Below are 19,559 nucleotides of genomic sequence, written 5' to 3' on the forward strand. Positions count from 1 at the left end.
CAGCCTGGGACTTGGTCTGAGCCTCTTTTCTTTTCCCCTCCCCTCCCCTCCCCTCCCCTCCCCTCTTCTTTCTCTCCTTTCCTTTCCTTTCCTTTCCTTTCCTTTCCTTTCCTTTCCTTTCCTTCTTTTTTTTTGTGTGTGAGAGAGAGAGCGTGTGTATGCACATACATACATACACACAAGTTGGGGGGCAGGGTAGGAAGAGAGGGAGATAATTTTTTTTTTTTTTGAGGGAGAGAATCTTAAGCAGACTGTGCTCTTATGTGGAGTCTGTTGAGGGCCTCGATCTCACCACTCTGAGTCATGACCTGAGCCAAAATCAAGAGTCAGGTGCTTAACTGACTAAGCCAACCCAGGTGCCCCCTCTTTGACTTTCTAAGCCTAAGTTTCTGTGTCTCTCAACTGGGGATTAGAGTATTTGTTCTGTCCACCTCCCAGGGCTGCTTGCCCACAGGTTCCCATTCTTAGGCGGGGCCCAAGTGGGGTGTTTTCCTCCAGTGCTAAGGAAAGGTCCCACGTCAAAGGAATTTCTGGAGAGAGCAGGACTTAGAGCCAAGATACTGAATCCAGCTCGATCCAGAAACTCTGCCCTGCCTAGTCCCAGGCAGACACATAGGGCCCAACCTTGTCAGCTGGGCTCAGAGGGAAAGTCCAGACGTTGAGCAGCTCCTGGGCATAGACCCAACTATACTAGTGTTCAGGGAGGTGCCCAAACAGTACAGAGTGGCTGAGTAGGTATGCCTGTCAGGCAGCCTGCTCATGGAGTTTTCACTGGTTTTTCTCTTCTCTCGTGATGGATTTGCAGTTTCACCATCCATGCAACTAGGTCCATCCTTTGACAGCTCACTTACATTTCTAGCCATGACACACCTCACCTACCTCTGGGAAATTGTGGGGAAGCAAGTATATTTGGCCCTCCCTAGGTACAACATCAGCAGAAATGCCAATGTCTGTCCTCCCAGCCCTACAAGAGCCTTTTGCAGAGAAGGAATCAAGAAATCTAGGTCATTGGGTTTTATTTGAGTCCAGAGGGGAAGGCCTCTCCCCTACCCACCCTCTCCTGCCCCCAACATATACCTGGCCCCAATGTCCTAAAGCTGGAAGGAGGGAGGGGGCATGGCAGCATGGAAAAGCATGGCCCCCCTGCCCTCCAGGCAGCCTGCAGAGAGGAGTGGGGCAAATCCAGAGGGCACCGCAGCTCTCCTCAGGGCCTGACCAGGAAGGGGAAGGAGTTGAACTAGAGCTCCGTCCTTGTGACAGGTGCCTCTTCTGAGCAGGCCCCTTGCAGTCCTCCACACAGCAATGCCTCCAGAGCCCCTTGGCCTTGTTGGTGGGCTTCATAGATCTGGTCTTCTCCAAACTCGCCCAAGTAGTGCAAACATGTCATGGAGAGCCTAGGGGAACCCAACAGGAGCCTCAGACCCCTGCCTGCCCCTCAGGGGGCTGATCAAGGCTCCAAAGTCTCCATCCCACCCCACCCTCACTCCTGTCACCTGGTGGGCCAGGGGCCCCCTGTGATCATCACACTGATGCTTGGCTCTGGCCCCTTACTGAGTCCTGGGCCTGTGAGACGTTTCACCTGGTTCACTTCTCGAACTCCATAGCTGGAAGCAGCAGGAAGGAGAGGCATATAGCATTAATGGGAGCCCTGCCAGCAAGGGATAATATCCCCGCATGAACCTGGGCACACTAGGCATTTGCTGAATTCAGAGCCCAGTTTCTGATCCTCCCTGATGGGAAACAGAACCAAAGAGGGAAAGCCCCTGGCCTGAGGTCACACAGCAACCCTGTCCCCAAGCCACGTAGCATTCTACTTGCCCCCAGCTCTAGATCTCAGACTTCATCCCAACCAGCCCCCTACCTTGGACCAAAGCCCTAGTGGACTATGTGTCTGGTGTGAGTGGGAGAGTGGGAATCTCTACCCATCAGCCCTACTGCTAGAGGAGGATGGTAGGGGCCAGATTCTTGACTCACCCCTGCCAGCTCTGGGAACAGCTCTTATCCAGGACGTCTATGTATACCGACTCACTCAGCTCCCACCGCCGCCCGCCTGAGTCAGGGGTGTGAAGTTTGGCCTCTGCCTTTGCCAAATGTTGCCACATCTAGAACAAGGAGGGGTTAAGACCCAGGGTTTCAAGACTGCTCAATGGTGGGGGAGGGTCAGGCAGGAGCCTGGGTCTCTGGGAGAGAGTGAGGTGGCAAGGGAGACTTTTAAGCAAGAAGCTCTTATCAGGTAGCCTCACAGCCCTCCCCCAGGTTCTGAAAGCTGGGACTGGGTCTGCTGAGGTAGGATCCACTTCCCGGGGTTGGGGTGTGTGGGTAGGAAACACTGAAGTAGGAAGTTAGGCCTGAGCACTGGGGCTCCTTCCCCAGTGCACACCTGCCCATCAGCCATGCTATTTTAAACCATGAGAACAAGGAAAGGAAAAAAAAAAAAAACCCAAAATAGAGCCCAGTCTTCAATGACACGTGTACTCATAGGCTTGCCTTGCTCCAGAGTTACTTAGGCATGCTGGATAGGTTTCTGTGTGAACTCAAGACACACACATACTCATATTCATGCATTCAACCCATGTGCATACATGCACAAATACACCAGTACTCCCCAGTCATGTTTTGGGAAGGAGTCTAGACCTGAGGATAAGCCTGGAAACGGAGAAGTCTGAAAGGATAGGCTGGTGACTCCCTGGGGTCTCAAGATACTGTGGGGTGTCCCAGATTATTTCCTTTCTGTTGGGCCGAGAGATGGGTAAACTGAGGCATGGGGGTTTCGGTGAGGTGCAGTTGGCAATATCATGGAAAGCTGAGTCTAACTCAGGGCTCAGGGTGGGGGTTTGGAAATCAATGCCAGTGGTAGAATCTGAGGTAGATGGAGGGGACTGGCTTCAGGAGGGACCTGGACAGGGGCAGGGGAGCTGTATGGGGGGAGGTACTCACCTGGTAGGCCACTGCCCTGCAGGCATCACAGCGCAGGTGAGCAGGCATATGAGCTGAGTACTTCTCTTCATCGTCCAGCTGTGGGGCAGTGGCTGTGAGTGGGGCCCTGTCCTCAGAGCCCCCTGGGATGGCCCAGGCTCCCAGCAGCAGCAGTGTCAGTGTCAGTGACAGCCTCATGGTCAGTGGAGATGGCTCAGTGAGCATGTGGCTGGGGTGCAGGTGTGCATGTGCATGTGTACAGAGGGAGCCACCCCGGAAAGCCTGACCCAGACCAATGGGGAACCAACACCTCACCCCTCCCACTTTCTTCCTTCCTCCAGGGGCCTAGAGATGCCACGTGTGCATCTCCTCTCCTGGGATCCCCATCGCAGCCAACTGGGCTCCATTTCACAGATAGGGAGCAGTGACATAGGGGGCAGCTGGGCCTGGGCAAGGGCACGTGGGGGCAGATCCCTCCCCTGAAGTCTGGCCACTCAGTGGGCACTGAACTGAGTACCTTGAGGGAAGAGATGATTTGTGTCATTTTTATGAGCATAGGAAAGCTTAGACAGAAGTGATGAATCCAAGACCATACACTAGAAGGGCCATACTGAAATGAGGCCCCAAGCCTGAGTAACTAAAGCCCATTGGCCACCCAGTCACCAGGATGAATGAGGTTGCCAGGTGTGGTTGCCAGCCTAGGGCTTCCTCCCTGGGAGGTGAGTTTGCTGAGGCCAGGATGTCACATCCATGAAAGACACACGTGGGCTCCTTCCCTGAGCCCTAGGGCCGCCTCCACCCAGACCATACCCAGGCAGAGAAGAGTGTTAAAGGGGGTGTTAGAAGTGACAGCAGTAAATTAGAAATCAGACAACTTACACCAGTTGTTCCAAGCATCGTGGCTCATTGGATCAGTGATTTATTGCACACCAGGATGAGGTGAGGGGACCAGGGCCCTCCATGCCATCAGAACCAGCATCCCTGGCCATGAGAAGTTGTTCAGGTTATTCTGACTCATAGCTCTCCCAGTCAACTTTCAGCCCAAGGCAGGGAGTCTGGGACTTCAAGGGACTCAGACTGCCTAGGGGCCTGGAATTTAAGTAAGGCATCAATCTCCATCCCTAACAACTGCTCCTAATGGGAACTGTTCTTCCCCAAACTCATCTTATCACATATCAGTCAACAAGGCCCTGCCACTTCAAGCTCAGAACTACACACAGACTCACATGTCCTACCCCATGCATCTCTCTCAGCCCTCTTCAGACGCTCCTGCTATCTCAAGGCAATTAGCACACAGGCTCTGGGTCCTGTTCCCTCCTTGCTGTGACCAGTCTGCTGAGCCAGGACCTCTCTGGGCATGGTTGCCACATCTGTTACTGAGGGAGTGCAATCAGCAGAGGGCTCCAAGTCTCCCTGCCCTGCTCCCCACCCCCATGGCATCCCTTTTACTGGCAGCCCTAACCCATCCTCCACTACTCCCAGAGGCTGAAACATCCTCCCTGTTTGTAAGTCCTTTCTGATGAGTCACTGCATCTGGCCCCCATCTTGGGTGGGAATGGCTTAAACCTCCACTCCTGGCCCCAGGATGAGCCAGCTCAGCTCTGATGGCTTTGAGAAGCCAAGTTAGATGCTGAGGTTGAGGGGAGGATGAGAAGCGGGGCTCCCAGCTGGAGACTATAGCTGCCTCCCTACCCAATCCCCATCTCCAGGCTGACCCTCCATAGCCCCTTCCATATAACTTCCCTGCTCCACCTCCACCTGCTGTCCCCACAGCTCCCTTCCTCAGATCCAGCCTGACCCAGGGGCTGCACTAGCCTTTCCCACACGACCTCCCAGGCCAAGGCTCAGATCCTCTTCCAAAGAACAACAGAGTTGCTAGCCACAGTCCTCCCTCCATCGCACCAGTGCCCACTAGCCTACTCCACCGCAGCTGGATCCACCTTCAGGGAGGGACACATCCGCCCTCTGCTGATCCTATTTCTTGTTGCTCCTCCTGAACTCCAACACCCCCTCAAGTCAGTTCCTAGGAACAACTCCAGAGACTCCTCACAAACACACAAACACACCACACTCTGGGGATGCCTGGGAAAGGAGTATACAATTTTTTGGGGGGAGAAAGCAGGCAGCCCCTTTCTGAGTTTCAGCTCCATCAGTCCCAAAGTCTCAGATATATCCTCTGAAGGTAACTTCCAGTGTGAAGACTGGGTGGGCTGCGTAAAAGGAAGAGGTGATAGAAGGAACGGGCAGGGGACTAGATGCCAGAACCCCCAAGGCTATCAAACAGGCCCCAATACCCAGGATAGGCCCTGGGGCCTCACCCTGAGAACAAGGACCCCTTGCCGGGCTGGGCTGAACTCGAGCTGTTGGGCGGAGCACAGAGGAGCAGAGGGGGTGCGGGGCTGGGGGTTCCACTCACTGGCAGGTAGTACATCCCGTCCAGGGGCCCCGCCTCCGAGGCCCAGGGTACCTGGGGGCCGCTGAAGCCCGGTGGGGCCAGGGACGGTGGCACTGAGAGGCCCGGGAGAGGCCCATAGGCGGGCGGGTAGAGGCCAGAGCCCAGGGCCAGCGGGGTGTAGACGCGGCGTGGTGGCACCTGGGGCGATGGCGGCAGCAGCACCTCCACGTATTGCCCGCTTTCGGGGTCGAAGAGTAGCCGTAGCCGAGGCTGCCGCGGCGCCTCCACAAAGTAGCAACGGCCGCTCTCGGGGTCCACCAGGACCTTCCCCGGGTACGCAGTCCCTGGGGGCCTGCGTGCCCCGTGGAAGGGGCCTTCGAGCGGCCGGTCCGTCGGAGGCGCTGAGGCAGCACGGGGTTGGGGCGGGCCGGTTCTGCCGGCCGACGCCTGGGACTCCCGCAGGAGAGACGACTGGATCGCAGTCGCCGGCTCGGGAGCTACAGGAGGCGTCTCCGATTTGGGTGCTGTCCCGGCGCTCGAGCTGGGGTGCGCCTGAGGCGAGCGGGGGCACGGTGGTCGGGGTGGCTGGGGCCCTCCCGGGCCCGTGGGCGGCGGCTGGGGTGACGCGCGCGCGCCGCCTAAGGGGCTGGTTCGCCCCTCGCCGTCGGGGACCAGGCGCCGCGCCTCAGCCTCCCGGTTCTCCCCGCCAGGACCGCGCACGGCTCCCCCGGCTCCCTCCGGCCGGCGGCCCACGGCCAGTGCGGCGGGCAGGCGGACCTCCGTGCGTGCGAAGGGTTTGGCCGTGCTGTTCTCCGCTCTCCGCCTCAGGACGCCGTTGGGCCGCGGAGCGTCCCGGGCGACTGCGTCAGGGGGCGGCTCTGGGGGCTCGTAGGGGTGCGTCACGACCGGAAGAAAGTCTTTGAGGTAAACCGAAGTGTAGTGAGCTGGGGCTGGCGACGCCAGCGGCGGCAACGCTTCCGTCCTGGACGCGCCGCCCTCCTCCGCGCGGGGTTCCACAGGAGGCGCAGGCAGCCGCAGAGCTGCGGTTCCCGCGGGGAAGCTTGGCGCGTACGTGGTCTTCACCATCTTGCGGACGTCGCGGGGCCGCGGGATGGCCACGCGAGGCCGTCCCGAGGCGGCCTCTCCAAGGCCCAAGGCTTCCCGGGGCGCATCGGCATCCGCAGGGCCCACAAGGCGACTGAGGGTTAGCTCAGGTGCGGCCGCTTCTGGCGACGGCGGACTGCCTCGGAAAGCAGGATCCTGCACCTCCCGCAGGGGCTGACCTTGCGCCTCCGTGAGCTCCAGAGTCCCAGGTGTGGACGGCCTAGGCAGCTCCAGCTCTTCCATTCCTATCCCATTCAGAGCTTTAGACGTAGGTACTATGGATGAGCCCTGTGGTGTGGGACCCCACGTGTCTTGGGGCGATGGGTTCCACGTCCCATTAGTACGATCTGGAGCCTCCCATGAGGAGGACAAGGCCGGTGGATACGCGCTCCTACTGCCCTCTGCGGTATTCCCAACTGCCGGTTGAGGAACCTCCCAGAGGGAAGGAGCTTCAGGGGATGGGCTTCTTGTCCTGGCGACACCCTGAGTCCACTGGGAAACAGTCGGTGGGGAGGGGCTTCTTCTGCTGACAGTTTCCTCGACAGCGGGATCCTGATCTCCCCATGCACGGGATGCTTCAGGGAACGACGGGCTACTTACCCTCCGAATAGCCCGATTCCACGGGGGCTGATTCTGGGGGGACGGGCAGGGAGGACCCCGTACGGTCCCATTTGGAGCCTGCCACAGCGGGGACGAGCTCCATGGCCTCCCAGCCTTACTCGGAACTTCCCGAGGGCCCCTCGACTCGAAAGGCGGACTCTGTGCTCTCAGAATGGCTCGATCCGGAGTCTGTCGCGGGGACCGAGTCTTAAGTTCCTGACTTTGTGCCTCCCGAGTCTTCTCCCCTGACTGCAGGAAGATGCTGGAACTAACCGGACCCAGCGGCTCTGTGCCCGGCGCGGGCTTGTCGCGCCGAATCGCGCGCTCTCGGAGGCTGGGCCACGGCCGCGGTGCCTTGGTGGGTGCTGAACCATAGTGCACGCGCGGTGGCCGAGACCTGGCCTCCTCCGGGACCTTTCGAGTACTGCGGGCCGTTTCTCGGCTCGCACACTCCGGCCGCCCCGTGGGCCCGAAGGTGGCGCTGCTTGGGGCAGGGGCTGCAGGGCTCAGTTTTCTGGCCAGTGCTGTCTGCACCAGGCCAGCGGCTTCCTGCAGGCGGCCCAGCGACTCGTCCAGGGAGCCAGTGCGCAGGAGCAGCCGGGGGCGCGGCGGTGCTCCCGCCTCCCGCGGCGGACTCTGGGGCCGGGGGCGCAGCTCGATCTGACGCTTGGGCACCGTGCGGGACCTGGCGGGAGCCTCACGCTCCTCCAGCGCCACCTCCACACACTCGAACTGCGCTGGGGTCCCAGGACTCGGCCCGCGGGGCCGTACCTCTAGGTAAGTGGCCCAGCGGGAGCCACCGTCGGGGGCCTGGGGCGTCGGTGTTGCGGGAGCCGGAGTCGCGGGCCCGGGCGGAGAGAGGCTGCGGAAAGCGCGGGCGGTGAGTTGTTGCACCTCGCTATCCGCCGCGTCGGAGCGGCCGAACAGGGCCCCTGCGCCGAAGATGACTTCCATCTCCCCCGACGGCAGCATGCGCAGCTGCGGCTGGGGCGGCCGCGGGCTGGAGCCCCGGCCTCGCGGGAAACCCGAGCCGGGCCCGGGCTGCTGGCGGCTATTCTGGGCGCTGACGGACAGGCGAGGCTGCGCGCCCGCCCCCAGCGCAGGGGCCACCCCGGGCCAATGCGCCCGGCACTCTGCGTCCGGCCCAACGTCCGGGGGCCCTGGAGAACCCGGAGCCGTGTGGTAGGAGCCTGACGAACCAGAGGAGTCCTGACGCCGGGCGGGGGCCGCAGGCAGCCGCCCCGGGAGCCCAGGCCGGGCCGGCCGGGCGAGCGCGGTCAGCATGGCGGGGCTGGGCGCCGCGCACTACCTCCCTCACGTTTGCCTCCGCGGGTGCTGCGGCTGCCCGCATTGTCCCCGCCCCGCCCGCGGATGTCGTGGGGTCACCGCGCCTTAAAGCGGCCGCGGCTGCAGTCGATCGCGAATCAGTGGCGTCGCCCACAGGACAGCCTTGGGTCCTGGGCTTTACTTTTCCAACGTTCCCCTCTGGCGCGGGCCAGAGGCCTAGGATGGCTCTCCAGTCTTGGGCTGACTGGAAGGTGAGAGAAGGGCAGGTTTGAAGCCAGGAGCTAGGCCTAACTCTGCTCACAGGCTAAGAAACAGGCCGAGCAGGGCACAGCAGGGCCCATGTGGGTCAGAATGGGAGCCAGGGGAACAGGACCAGACTTTCGGGGTCTTCTGAGCAATTTCATCTTCCGGTTAACCCCCCAGTGTCTTCCTACCACCGGAGCACACCCCTTCTCTCTGGCCCTCTCATCACTTGTCCCAGCTAGAGTATGTAAGGGTTCACCCACCACCTTCCTTGACCCATCACCCCATGATCTTTGATGGAGCTTTGCTTGGAGGGCTCCCCCAAGTCCCCAGGTTGCACTAGGGCCTCGGGAAGCTGTACCTGACTGGACCCATTGCCTTTAGTGGGACCATACCGGAAGGACCTGGGGTGGCTAGCTCTAGCTTTCACAGATGGCCTTGGCACCTAAAACAAGACACTGATGTGGGGTCTCTTAGGAACCTTTGGGGTAGCCATGACCCCTCTCTGAAGCCCTTCTGAGGCAGAAAGAGCTCTGGCACTTGCAAGGCCCTCACTCCAGCCCCCACCACCTCAGGATTCACCCCAGGGACAGGTGCTGGTGGGGAAGCAGTCACCACTTGTCACTGCCCTGGGATAATGACAGTGAGCACCATTTGCCCTTAAACTTCCGGCTTTAAGTTCCTGCTATGTTTCAGGCCCTAGCTGGCCTTCGGGCAAAAACACAGCAACCCCCCCACCCCATGCACTCACACTGACTCAGGTTAGGCTAGATTGACAAATCTGACTCAGCCTCTGAGTGGGTACCCTGACTGGGTGTGTCCCCATGATCATCTAGCCATCAGTGATGGCTTGTGAAAGGATCAAGCCTGCCTATCATCTGGTGCTGCATATACAACTTTAACAAGTCATAGGCCCTTCAGAGACTGTTCCCCACCTTAAAAAAAGACATAGCATTGTCCTTTTCCCTTCCTTCCCCTTGTGAAGATTCAAGCCTCTGTTTGGGGGAAGTGTAAGAGGATACAAGTATGATTCACAGGTGTAACATTCTTGTTATATGATGGTAATGGATTTCCCAAATTCACTGTGGTCTTGGAACCCACTGCCTGTTGTCTCCAGTCAGGGCTTATCACATACTCACTCAAACACACACACACAGCCTTTCCTGCTCTATAGCCAAGTTGGGAGAGTTAAATTTACCAGGGCACTGGGAGTAGAGTGGGGTGTTTACAGGTAACCAGGGGTAACCAGAGCTGTTTACATAGGGAGAGATTAAATACCAAGAGTAGGAAGAACAGTGCCTATTAGACAACAAAGTTGTCCTCCTGTAGGCTAGACCTCCACACCTCTCCTCCCCCTACGACCCAGGGGAGGAAGGGAAGTGGCAGGGACTGGGGACTTGAGCAGCATCCTTTTCTGAGTGGCCTGGAAGGCGGTGGCCCAAGGCCTGCTCCCCACCCAGTCCCTGGTAACTTGATTCTCCCTTCTGTCACCAAGGCCCTCCAGAAGGCAGGCAGGGAGGAAAAAAAAAAGAGTGCCTTCTGCCTCTTCCCTGGGAATCAGGCCAGGTGAAGTCTGTTTTGGCAGGGGCCAGGACCCACAGGGACAGGAAGGGCAGGGGTGGGGACCCCCACAGCAGGGAAGGCAGAGGTCGGGCATTACAGCCAGAGAATAGGAAGGCGACGACCATTTTATTTTTCCCTGGGACGCTGGTGGCTCCGGGCCTGACGCATCCCTGAGGCTTTCTTATGCTTCTGGTCCAGCACTTGGGCCATGTAGTTCTCCTGCTGCTTCTGGATCCGGTAGTCAGACACGTGATTCCTGCAATGGAGCCGTCTGGGCATGGGCTGGGGGCAGTCTAGGATAGGGGCCAGAGAGCTGGCTCCCCCTTCCATCAACAATCCCCAGCCTGGCCCAGACCCCTCACCTGAAGATCTGTTTCTGCTGGCTGATAACTTGCTGCAACTCCTTAATCTCATTCTCTTTGCCATTAAGTATATCTTCTTGCTTTATAATGTGAGACTCAATTTCTGTGGGGGAGAGAGGCAGGGAGGAGTGGTGGTTCCCATCCTACAGGCTTCTTCCTGAGATAAGGCATTCATTCCCTAACAGGTATTTTAAGAAGTTGGCTCCCCCCACCCAGGGGTGCTCCATAAGTAGCTGCTAACACCTTAGTAAGAATGAGTTTATTATGGAGTTTTGACAGGATGGTGGCTAAGGGGCGCAATGTCTGATGTGTGTCAGTGATTTCACAACTCTGTTCTGGACCAGGTGACCCACATGAGGGCAGGCGAAGGCCCCTGCAGAGAGGTGGACAGTGCTGCCCAAAGGCAGGAGGATGAATGGCTCCTGCCCTTAACTCCTGCCAATCTTTACAAATATCACCTCCTTGGTAAGACCCTTCCCAATCTAAAAGTATCAACCCCTCTCAGTAGTTTCTATCCCTTTTTCCTGCTTTCTTTTTCTTCTTAGCACTTATAGCTAACATACCATATATTTTACTCACCTATCTTCTTCCCAAGTTGGATTTATATCCATGAAATACACAAGGATAAAAATTTTTTTCAATTTACTGCTTTAACCCTAAGGCCTAAAATAGTACCTGGCACATGGATGGGACACAATGAATTTATTTGGGGAATGAATGGACAGGATACACTCTGGGAGTTTAGGACTTAAAAACATCATTTAGTTTCATCATCTCAATCCAACCAGACCTACTGAGGACCAGCTAGGTATCCAGTCCTGTGCTAGGGCTTCACAAGGGGAAAAGACAGGGTCCCCTACCTTCAAGGAGGCAGCTCCTGAAAGAGAGTTAAAACTCAGGAACTGAACAGAATAAGGCAATGTTTCAACGGTGTTAATATCAATGAGACAGTATTACCATTTTTGGCAAGTTACCTCCTTTTCTAGACCCATTTCCTCATCTGTGATGGGGATAGGAACAGCCCCTGTTCCACAGGGGTGTGAGGAGCACCCAGGGAGATAGTGTGGCAAAGCTTGCCCCCTACATTAAGTGCTCATTAGATGCAAAGATGATTTTTGTGTCTTGAATCAAAATTGAAAGTGGTTGTAGGAATCTCAGGGCGGGGGCGGAGGGTGCTTCATTTATATAAACTGTCCCTTGGGGAGTCCTGGAAAATTCTTATCCTCATAGGAAGAAAATCCCACTGCCTTTAAAGGCTGGACAAACATTAACTACAACACAAACTCTAAAAATTCAGAAATGCTGAAGCAATTTAAGGTTTCAGAAGAAAAGATTTGATAAAAAAATTAAGACGCGACATACAAAAGAGGAGACTAAGATGCAAGGGAAGGAAGAGAAGGAAAATGAGTTCCGTGGATCATAGGACCAGAACTATTGAACCTTCTTCTCAAGGTCACCCAGATTGATTGTGAAGTTCTTTTGGGAAAAAGCATCAGAACTTTCTGTGAATTTTTAAAATAAATGAGAGATAAATTTAAAATAAATAGCCAAATGAGAGAATGGTTAGAAAAATCCCTTTGAGAAAAATAAGAAACTGTGTAAGTGTAAAAACCAAACTAAACCCACATAAAGGGAGATTGAGGGGTGGGGAGGGCATAGGCCAGGGGAAGGCTTGGGTCATGAGAGTTGCTGAGGTGAGGGCTTGTGTCCCACTGGAGGTGCTTAGTACATTCTACGGGGAGGCAGCCAGGTTCCATCCCCCCACACACACCTTGCACAAGTAGACACAGAGCCCTGCAGCTGTGGCTGATCTCTAGAAAATGCTTGGGCACCACCAGGAAAGAACTCTAGGTTCCTTTTAGGAAAGTTGGGGGCGGGGGGGGATAGGTACACAGGGAGGAAGGACTGGGGCCCAGTGGCCTTGGATGTGGAGGCAGTGAGGGGGCCCCTGCCCTCACTTGGACCTCTGGGGGCCCCCACGGGAGCCCTTGCTCATACTGCCATAAGGCCTGTCAGCCCACCTAGTGAGATCAAGGTATCAGCCTGCTGGCATCTTACCAGTGAGAGTACTCACCCAGGGAGAGAGGGATGGATTGGTGGGTACGGGGTACCCAAGACTCTAGATGACAGCCCATCAGGAGGGACCCTGAATCTCTTTTGGACTTGGGCTCTGATCTGTGGCCTACCTAAAATCGGCTGCAATCCATGAAGCAAATGTTCCATATGGAATTCATGTCTATTTCTTAGACTAGCTAAGGGGAATTTAGTGTTCTGGGAAACTAAAAGGGGGTTCCTGATATCTAGGGACACTGGGTGGCTGACAGAAAATACCCCAAAACTCACAGCACCACCTTGAGCCAACAAGTGGCCATAGGCATCTGCACAGAGTGGAGATGAAAATTAATGGCCTACAGACACATGTTACTTGGCCCATACAATAGTTTTAAAGTTTCTAAGTCAGTTGCCAACACTAAAAAAATCAGAAAAATTTCCATTAGAACCTGGTTTCTGGTTTCTTTTTTTAAGGATCTGCCAATACTCAGCCCCCATTCCCATGGCAGAGGCACTAAACCCTTGAGAGGTGGCATGGCTCTTCCTGTCACCACAGTCCCCTCTCCTCCCTGCTGGGTCCCCAACCCTGACAGTAGGGGTCAGCTCCCAAAGACGACTGTGCTTATCCTGCTGTTCGTCCTGTAACAGTTACAAGTAAAGTACGCTATTTCTGATACCCATCAAAAGTGGGAAAACAAAAGGTGGACTAAGAAGGTCTTATGTTTCAAGAAAAATGGGAGCGAGCCCGTTCCTTTATGGCCATGAAGAATATTGTACACCGACTGCTTCCCTCATTTCCGTGGCCTGCCTGGTCCCTGAAGGCCTTTGCGAAGGTGTGGCCCGCCTGGGCCTGCCTGTATCCTCAGCCGGGGGCAGAAGTTGGGGTGAAACCCTGCCCTGGATACGGGCACTGGGCTGTTAGAGAAGAGCCCATGCATGTAAGCGTGGGGGGGAGCACGGGCCTCCCGCCTACCATTGCACTTGGTGATAAGCTGGTCCTTCTTACTGGTTTCCTGCAGGGCTCTGCTCTTGACACTGGAGAGCCTGAGTGGAGAAGATAAACAGTGGGAAGGCTGACAGGCAGACTGGACCCCCAACCCTTCACCCCCCCTACCAAGGCCCACTCACGCCTTTTCAAAAGCCAGCTTCTCTTTCTCCAGCTGTTTAGACAGCACCTCAACCTCTCCGAGGGCAAACTGCAACTTCTCCTCTTCCTTGGCCAGGAGGGCCTTGGTCTTGGCATGAGCAGCTTTCTCTTCCTGCAGGGGCAGCAGCAGCAGTGACCTCATTACCCCCAAGCCACCCTGGGTCTCCTAGGTTCCTTTAACCAGCTCCATTTCTCGGAGAGGCACATGGAAGCCAGGACCCAAGAAGACTTTGTCCTCACTACTGGGGCTGGAGGCTCTCAGAGCCAATACTGAATAACTCTACCCATCCAGAGGGATCCCAGAAAATGGGGTAAGATCAGGAACCTGCAGAGACCATTACTTACCACCAGCTTCTTTTCCACTGCCTGGAACTCTTCTTTACTGACAAAATTTTCGTCCTGGAGAACCATCTGCAACAGAGCCTGGCTCAGGGAGGGCCTGGGGCTGGAGTGGGAGGGGTGCTTTCTAGGAACCAGGACCAAGGTTAGACAGTGGGATGATACCCAGGGCACCTAGGATGAGACTTGGGCTCTGAGAAGGGAGAATTTGGTTCCACAAGATCCACAGAGTCTCAGTTCTAGGTCCTACCCTCAAGGAGCAACCAGTCTGATATAGGAGATAGCTCCTGGCCAGCCCTGCTAACATGAGTGTGCTACAATGGAGAAGCACAAAGGGCTGTTGGTGCCCAGAGGCAGCCCCTAGCCTGGGGAAAGGTCAGCACTGCTTCCAGAGAAGGGGTCATCAGACAGGACATCTGACTGCTAAACAGGCGCTGGCCTGCGGGAGGAGGAACAGGGGTGGAACCGAAGTGTTCCAGATGGGAGAACATACATGGGAAGGCCAGCTTCGAAGAAAAAGAGCTGGGGTACCCTCAGGGAATTGCAGGTCATTCGGTGCCTAGAGCTGCATTCACCCATCAGAGTGAGAAACAGATGTTAAGTCATTTTTGTTTCTGAGATAGAGATATCTCAAGACCTTCTTATCAAGACAGAAAACAAAAACAGGAAAAGCATGAACCCCAGCTGCACAGGATTTTTCCGTGCCCATACAGGTAATCTGTGGCTCCAGGGGCTTTGAACTCATGAACTAGGGTTTGATTGAGAAGGCAAAAGCAACGGGACATCAAGGGGTCGGAAGCCTTAAGTTAACATGTGCAAGGGACAAACCTGTGCTTACTTCATTCAGCATGGCGCTGTCTTAGACGCTGGGGGATAAGAGGTGGAAGTCCATAATAGAAAAGATAGTTATAGTTTTAGTGCCTGCACCTGAGGGCCCTGGGAAGCCAGTGAGTCCAATTAGAAATGCGGAAAATGGGATCCCTGGGTGGCGCAGCGGTTTAGCGCCTGCCTTTGGCCCAGGGCGCGATCCTGGAGACCCGGGATCGAATCCCACATCGGGCTCTCGGTGCATGGAGCCTGCTCCTCCCTCTGCCTGTGTCTCTGCCTCTCTCTCTCTCTCTCTGTGTGTGTGCGACTATCATAAATAAAAAAAGAAATGCGGAAAGTGAAGCCCAGTGAATAGACCGGCGCATAACTCCCAGGCCTTACACAACCAGGCGAAGAGGAGAAGACAACCTGACTTTGATTTAAATTCCCCAGTAAATATTCGTGAAGACCGTGCTGGTTTGGCTCCAGCGCCACCCGCCGGGACACAGCGCGCCCCGCCTCCGCCCCACGAGAGTCTCCGTCCGGAGAGTCTGGCCCCGCCCCCTCCATATCGGTGTCCAGTCTGGCCTCTCCCCCAGCGTTTCTTGCTGCGTACCACGTTCCTCAGCTGATGGATCAGTTCCTCCTGAGATTCGATCACGTCCCGCAGTTGATCGAAGGCGAGACACACCGACCCCGACCCCCCCTGCGACCACCCAAGGGGCGTCGCCATCTTCTGCCCCCGCCGGCTAGTTGGAAATGGCAGTCTCTAGGCGCCTCACTAACCGCCGCCCACCAATGAGAATGCGACGCCATAGAGCACCCTGGCAACCGGGGGCGGAGACTCCTTGGCTAACAGGGATGGGGCCCGCCTCTTAAAGGAGCCGCTCTCTGAAAGCGCCTCTACCCTTAGGAATTTGTTTATTTTGCACACCTGTTTTATCTTGTGTTTGTCACGCAGACCTGAGGGGCAGGCGGCGCCCGGCTTATACTTCCTTAAGGAAGTGGACAGGCCTCACTTAGACAACGACTCTCTCAGCCTTCTCCCAGTGCCTGTTAAATGCAAGACCTGCGGAGCGGTCTGTGGGAGCCTAAGGCAACCCCAGCATCTTTAACTTGACAGGGTTCCTTCTTACGCCCTAATCTCTAGATTTCCCCCAGAGTATGAAACTCCAGCCTCTTGTGATCTCTCTTCCAAGTATGAATACACTTAGTACTTAGGTGGCCTGAACCCAAGCAATGAAGGGAAGCCCAGGATCAGGAAGGGAAAGTGATGCCACCCAAGATGAGTCCTCATACTCTGGTACCAGGCTGTTGACAGCCACACTGAACCCATATGGGACCATATCAAGGTACTGGAGAGGACCCTGGAGAGATCAGGAGAGCAGAGGAGGGGCATGAAAGTGACGGGGAACAGAGAGATACAGAAGGATAAAGTGATCTAAAGTGACCACACATCATCACCAAATCTCTTTGGAGGGCTTTTTTTTGAAACTCAAATAAGATTAACCTTAGGAAAAATCAGAACTAATATTTACTCAGTATTATTTTGTGGCATTTATGCCTTGTTACCACTATTTCATGTGATCTTTACAATGATCTTGAGAAGTAGGGAAGTAGGATCCTTATTTTGCAGATGAGGAAATGCACGTTCTATGAGAATGAGTAACTTGCCAAGGTCACCCAAGCTAAGAAGCTTTGGAACAGGGTTTTAACATGGGAGGTTTGATTCCAGAGTCCATGTTCTCTCTCTCTCTCTCTCTTTTTAAGATTTATTTATTTATTTATTTTAGAGAGAGAGAGTGAGAGCACAAGCAGGAGGGGCAGAGAAGGAGAGAATCTCAAGCAAACTCTGCACCAAGTGTGGAGCCTGATGTGGGGTTCAATCTCACAACCCTGAGATCATGATCTGAGCAAAACCAAGAGTCTGACACTTAACCAACTATACCACCCAGGTGCCCCCCAGAGTCCATGTTCCTTTTTTTTTTTTAAAGACTTTAACCATTTATTCCTGAGAGACACAGAGAAACAGAGACACAGGCAGAGGTAGAAGCAGGCTCCCTGCGGGGAACTCAATGTGGGACTTGATCCCAGCACCCCAGGATCACAATCTGAGCCAAAGGCAGATGCTCAACCACTGAGCCACCCAGGTGCTCCAGAGTCCATGTTCTTAACCATGATGCTGTGTTTCATTTTTGTTAAACATAATGGATACTGAGGTTGTGGAATTTGATACCCTAAAGCAAGAAATGACTCAATTAAGAAGTTTGGAAAAAAGTATTATCAGTGACCAGGAAGGGGAACTGAAAGTTCAGGTAGGCCACTCATGCTGCTCTGCAAACTTCCTCAACGTGCCTATTTCAGGGTTGAAATCTGTGGCCTGATAAATGTGGCCATTTCTCCCAGTAGTAGCCTTTGTTTCATTTTTCTGTGTTTCTTCTATCTATTCTCACATCCTTGAGAGGAAGGCTCTTTCTTTCTCTCCCTTCCTTCCTTCCTTCCTTCCTTCCTTCTTTCCTTCCTTGCTTTTGAAAGATTTATTTGAGAGAGAGAGATTGAGCACATGAGTGCGGTAAGGGGCAGAGGGAGAGAGAGACACACAGTCCAGCTGACTCCGTGCTGTGGGTGGAGCCCCACATGGGGCGGCAAGGAGCCTACTGGAGGCTGTATCTCACCACCTGGAGATCACAACCCCAGCTGAAGCCAACCCTCAACCGACTGTGCCACCCAGGGCCCCAAGAGAGCAAGGCTATTTCTGTTTACCAATCATAAAGGGCCTATAGGAGTACAGTCCAGTAAAATTTATGTAATGGAAATAGTCTACATCTGCACTGTCCAGTATTACAGCCACTAGCCACATATAGCTAGTTGTTCAGCACTTGAAACATCGCTTGTGTGACTTGAGGAATTGTTTTAAATTTTAAAGATTTTTAATTAGTTAACATTTAAAAAATTTTTTTAAGTCATGAGAACACAGAGAGAGGCAGAAACATAAGCAGAGGGAGAAGCAGGCTCCATGCAGGGAGCCTGATGTAGGACTCGATCCCGGGAGTCCAGGATCACACCCTGAGCCAAAGGCAGACATTTAGCTGCTGAGCCACCCAGGCATCCCTAAAATTAAAATTTCTTAAAGATTTTTTATTTAATCATTTGAGAGAGAGAGCACAGTGGGAAAGGCAGAGGGAGAGGGAGAAGCAGACTCCCTGCTGAGCTGGGAGCCCAGCTCAGGACTCTATCCCAGGACCCTGAGATCACAACCTGAATCATAGGCAGATGCTCAACCATCTGAGCCACCCAAGTGCCCCTAAAATTAAAATTTAAATAGCCATAGTAATTAGTGGTACTGTGTTGGACAGCATGAGCCTAGAAGGTGCTGTGTGGCTTGTGTGCCTCAGCATAGAGCTGCCTTGAAATTTTGTCTATCAAATAGGAGTATTCATCTGAATCAGTCTGGACAAAGCTGGACATTCCTATGGGGCAGATCACTGGATTTTCCCCTTGACCTGTGTCCTCTCTGTTAAGTCTTTCATGCAGTGCTACTTGGATGTCCCTTGCCATTCATGTTCACCTCTGGAAGCTGGAACAGACTGCCCTCCAGGGCAAAACTCTGGAATGTAGTAGTTTCCACCAGCCAGTTCCCTGGGGATAGGAGATTATGAGCAAGGGAGAACCTTTGGTCTGCATCCTGCATACCAGCATGGACATGAAGGATGGTCACCCTGGTTGGGGACTGCCACAGACTCCCACTCTTTATATCAGCAAATACTACAGGCTCCTGGCCTCAGTCAGGGCTCAGTGAGGGTCAGCATAACATGACATCACAAACAGCTCTGTGATCCTGACCGGGGAAGTGTTGCCTTTCTGCACAGGGTTGTCATTCTGATTGATGTTCCCATTATCTACTGCTGTATAATGACCCACCCAAAATTTACAGCTTAAAAAAAAAAATCATTTTGCTCAGGAATCTGCAATTTGGGCAGAGTTCAGTAGTAAAAGCTCATCTCTGCTCCATATTGTTTCATCTAGGATTTTTGGTGGGGAGGAGGAGAGGAGAGGTGCTGAGGCTAGAAATTCTACTTCCAAGATGGCTCACTTACATAACTGGCAAGCTGGGAGCTCATTTGAGGCTGAGAACCAAGGTTCTTATTCCTCTCCATGGGCTGTTTGGATTTTCTTATAACGTGGTGATTAGGCTTAAGAGAACACATCCGAAGTGATGGGAAATGGAAGATGGCCATTTTCTTAAGGTTTGGGCCTAAACACTGGCACAGTGTAATTTCTTCTATATTCTACTTGTTAGGGAGCCTCAGAGTTCAGATTCAAGAAGGAACACCTGTTGAAAGTAGTTTCAAAGAATTTGGGCTGCACTTCCAGTGGAAGTCCTGGCAGATGACGTCATTTCCTCAAGGTTCAGCTCAGATAAAACCAGAATGAAACTCAGTCTAGTGGGGTTTCATCAAATAAATACCCACTTACATCCCAAAGTAAGCCATTGTTTAAATAACATTATAGCTGTGACAGGAGCTAAGAAAGAGAGGAATGGTGGGTTTTTGTTTTTTTAAATAGGCTTCATGCCCAACATGGGGTTGAATAGATGACCCTGTGATTAAGAGCCACATTCTCTATCTACAAGCCAGCTAGATGCCCTAGAATGAGAGTATTTTAAAGGGAAATTTTGCCAAATCTGGGGTGTCGAGGAAGGCTTCTGTGAGGAAGTGGGACGTTTGTGCTGAAACCTATTAAG

At 54.1% G+C, this 19,559-nt stretch overlaps 3 protein-coding genes across 4 annotated transcripts; all 3 read right to left on the bottom strand.

Moving 5' to 3' along the window:
* Positions 1–983: 983 nt before the first annotated feature.
* On the bottom strand, positions 984–3,266 carry MZB1 (marginal zone B and B1 cell specific protein). Its single transcript, XM_041766688.1, has 4 exons — positions 2,938–3,266; positions 1,975–2,102; positions 1,494–1,604; positions 984–1,394 (listed from the first exon to the last, which is right to left on the bottom strand). The coding sequence occupies exons 1-4, from the start codon at positions 3,139–3,141 to the stop codon at positions 1,238–1,240; spliced, it is 600 nt and encodes a 199-aa protein (XP_041622622.1). The 5' UTR covers positions 3,142–3,266; the 3' UTR covers positions 984–1,237.
* A 553-nt stretch (positions 3,267–3,819) lies between these two features.
* PROB1 (proline rich basic protein 1) lies at positions 3,820–8,574 on the bottom strand. The gene has a single exon (XM_041766669.1). The coding sequence runs from the start codon at positions 8,297–8,299 to the stop codon at positions 5,231–5,233; it is 3,069 nt and encodes a 1,022-aa protein (XP_041622603.1). The 5' UTR covers positions 8,300–8,574; the 3' UTR covers positions 3,820–5,230.
* A 1,641-nt stretch (positions 8,575–10,215) lies between these two features.
* SPATA24 (spermatogenesis associated 24) lies at positions 10,216–15,633 on the bottom strand. Of its 2 annotated transcripts, XM_041766686.1 has the most exons (6): positions 15,432–15,597; positions 14,015–14,080; positions 13,651–13,781; positions 13,496–13,566; positions 10,471–10,573; positions 10,216–10,364 (listed from the first exon to the last, which is right to left on the bottom strand). In XM_041766686.1, the coding sequence occupies exons 1-6, from the start codon at positions 15,546–15,548 to the stop codon at positions 10,235–10,237; spliced, it is 618 nt and encodes a 205-aa protein (XP_041622620.1). In that variant the 5' UTR covers positions 15,549–15,597; the 3' UTR covers positions 10,216–10,234. The 2 variants fall into 2 exon arrangements, with proteins under 2 accessions (XP_041622620.1, XP_041622621.1); XM_041766687.1 differs by lacking the exon at positions 14,015–14,080 and having other exon boundaries at positions 15,432–15,633.
* Positions 15,634–19,559: the final 3,926 nt, after the last annotated feature.

Source organism: Vulpes lagopus, chromosome 8 (assembly GCF_018345385.1).
Source record: "Vulpes lagopus strain Blue_001 chromosome 8, ASM1834538v1, whole genome shotgun sequence".
In the NCBI taxonomy this organism is placed as follows: Eukaryota; Metazoa; Chordata; class Mammalia; order Carnivora; family Canidae; genus Vulpes; species Vulpes lagopus.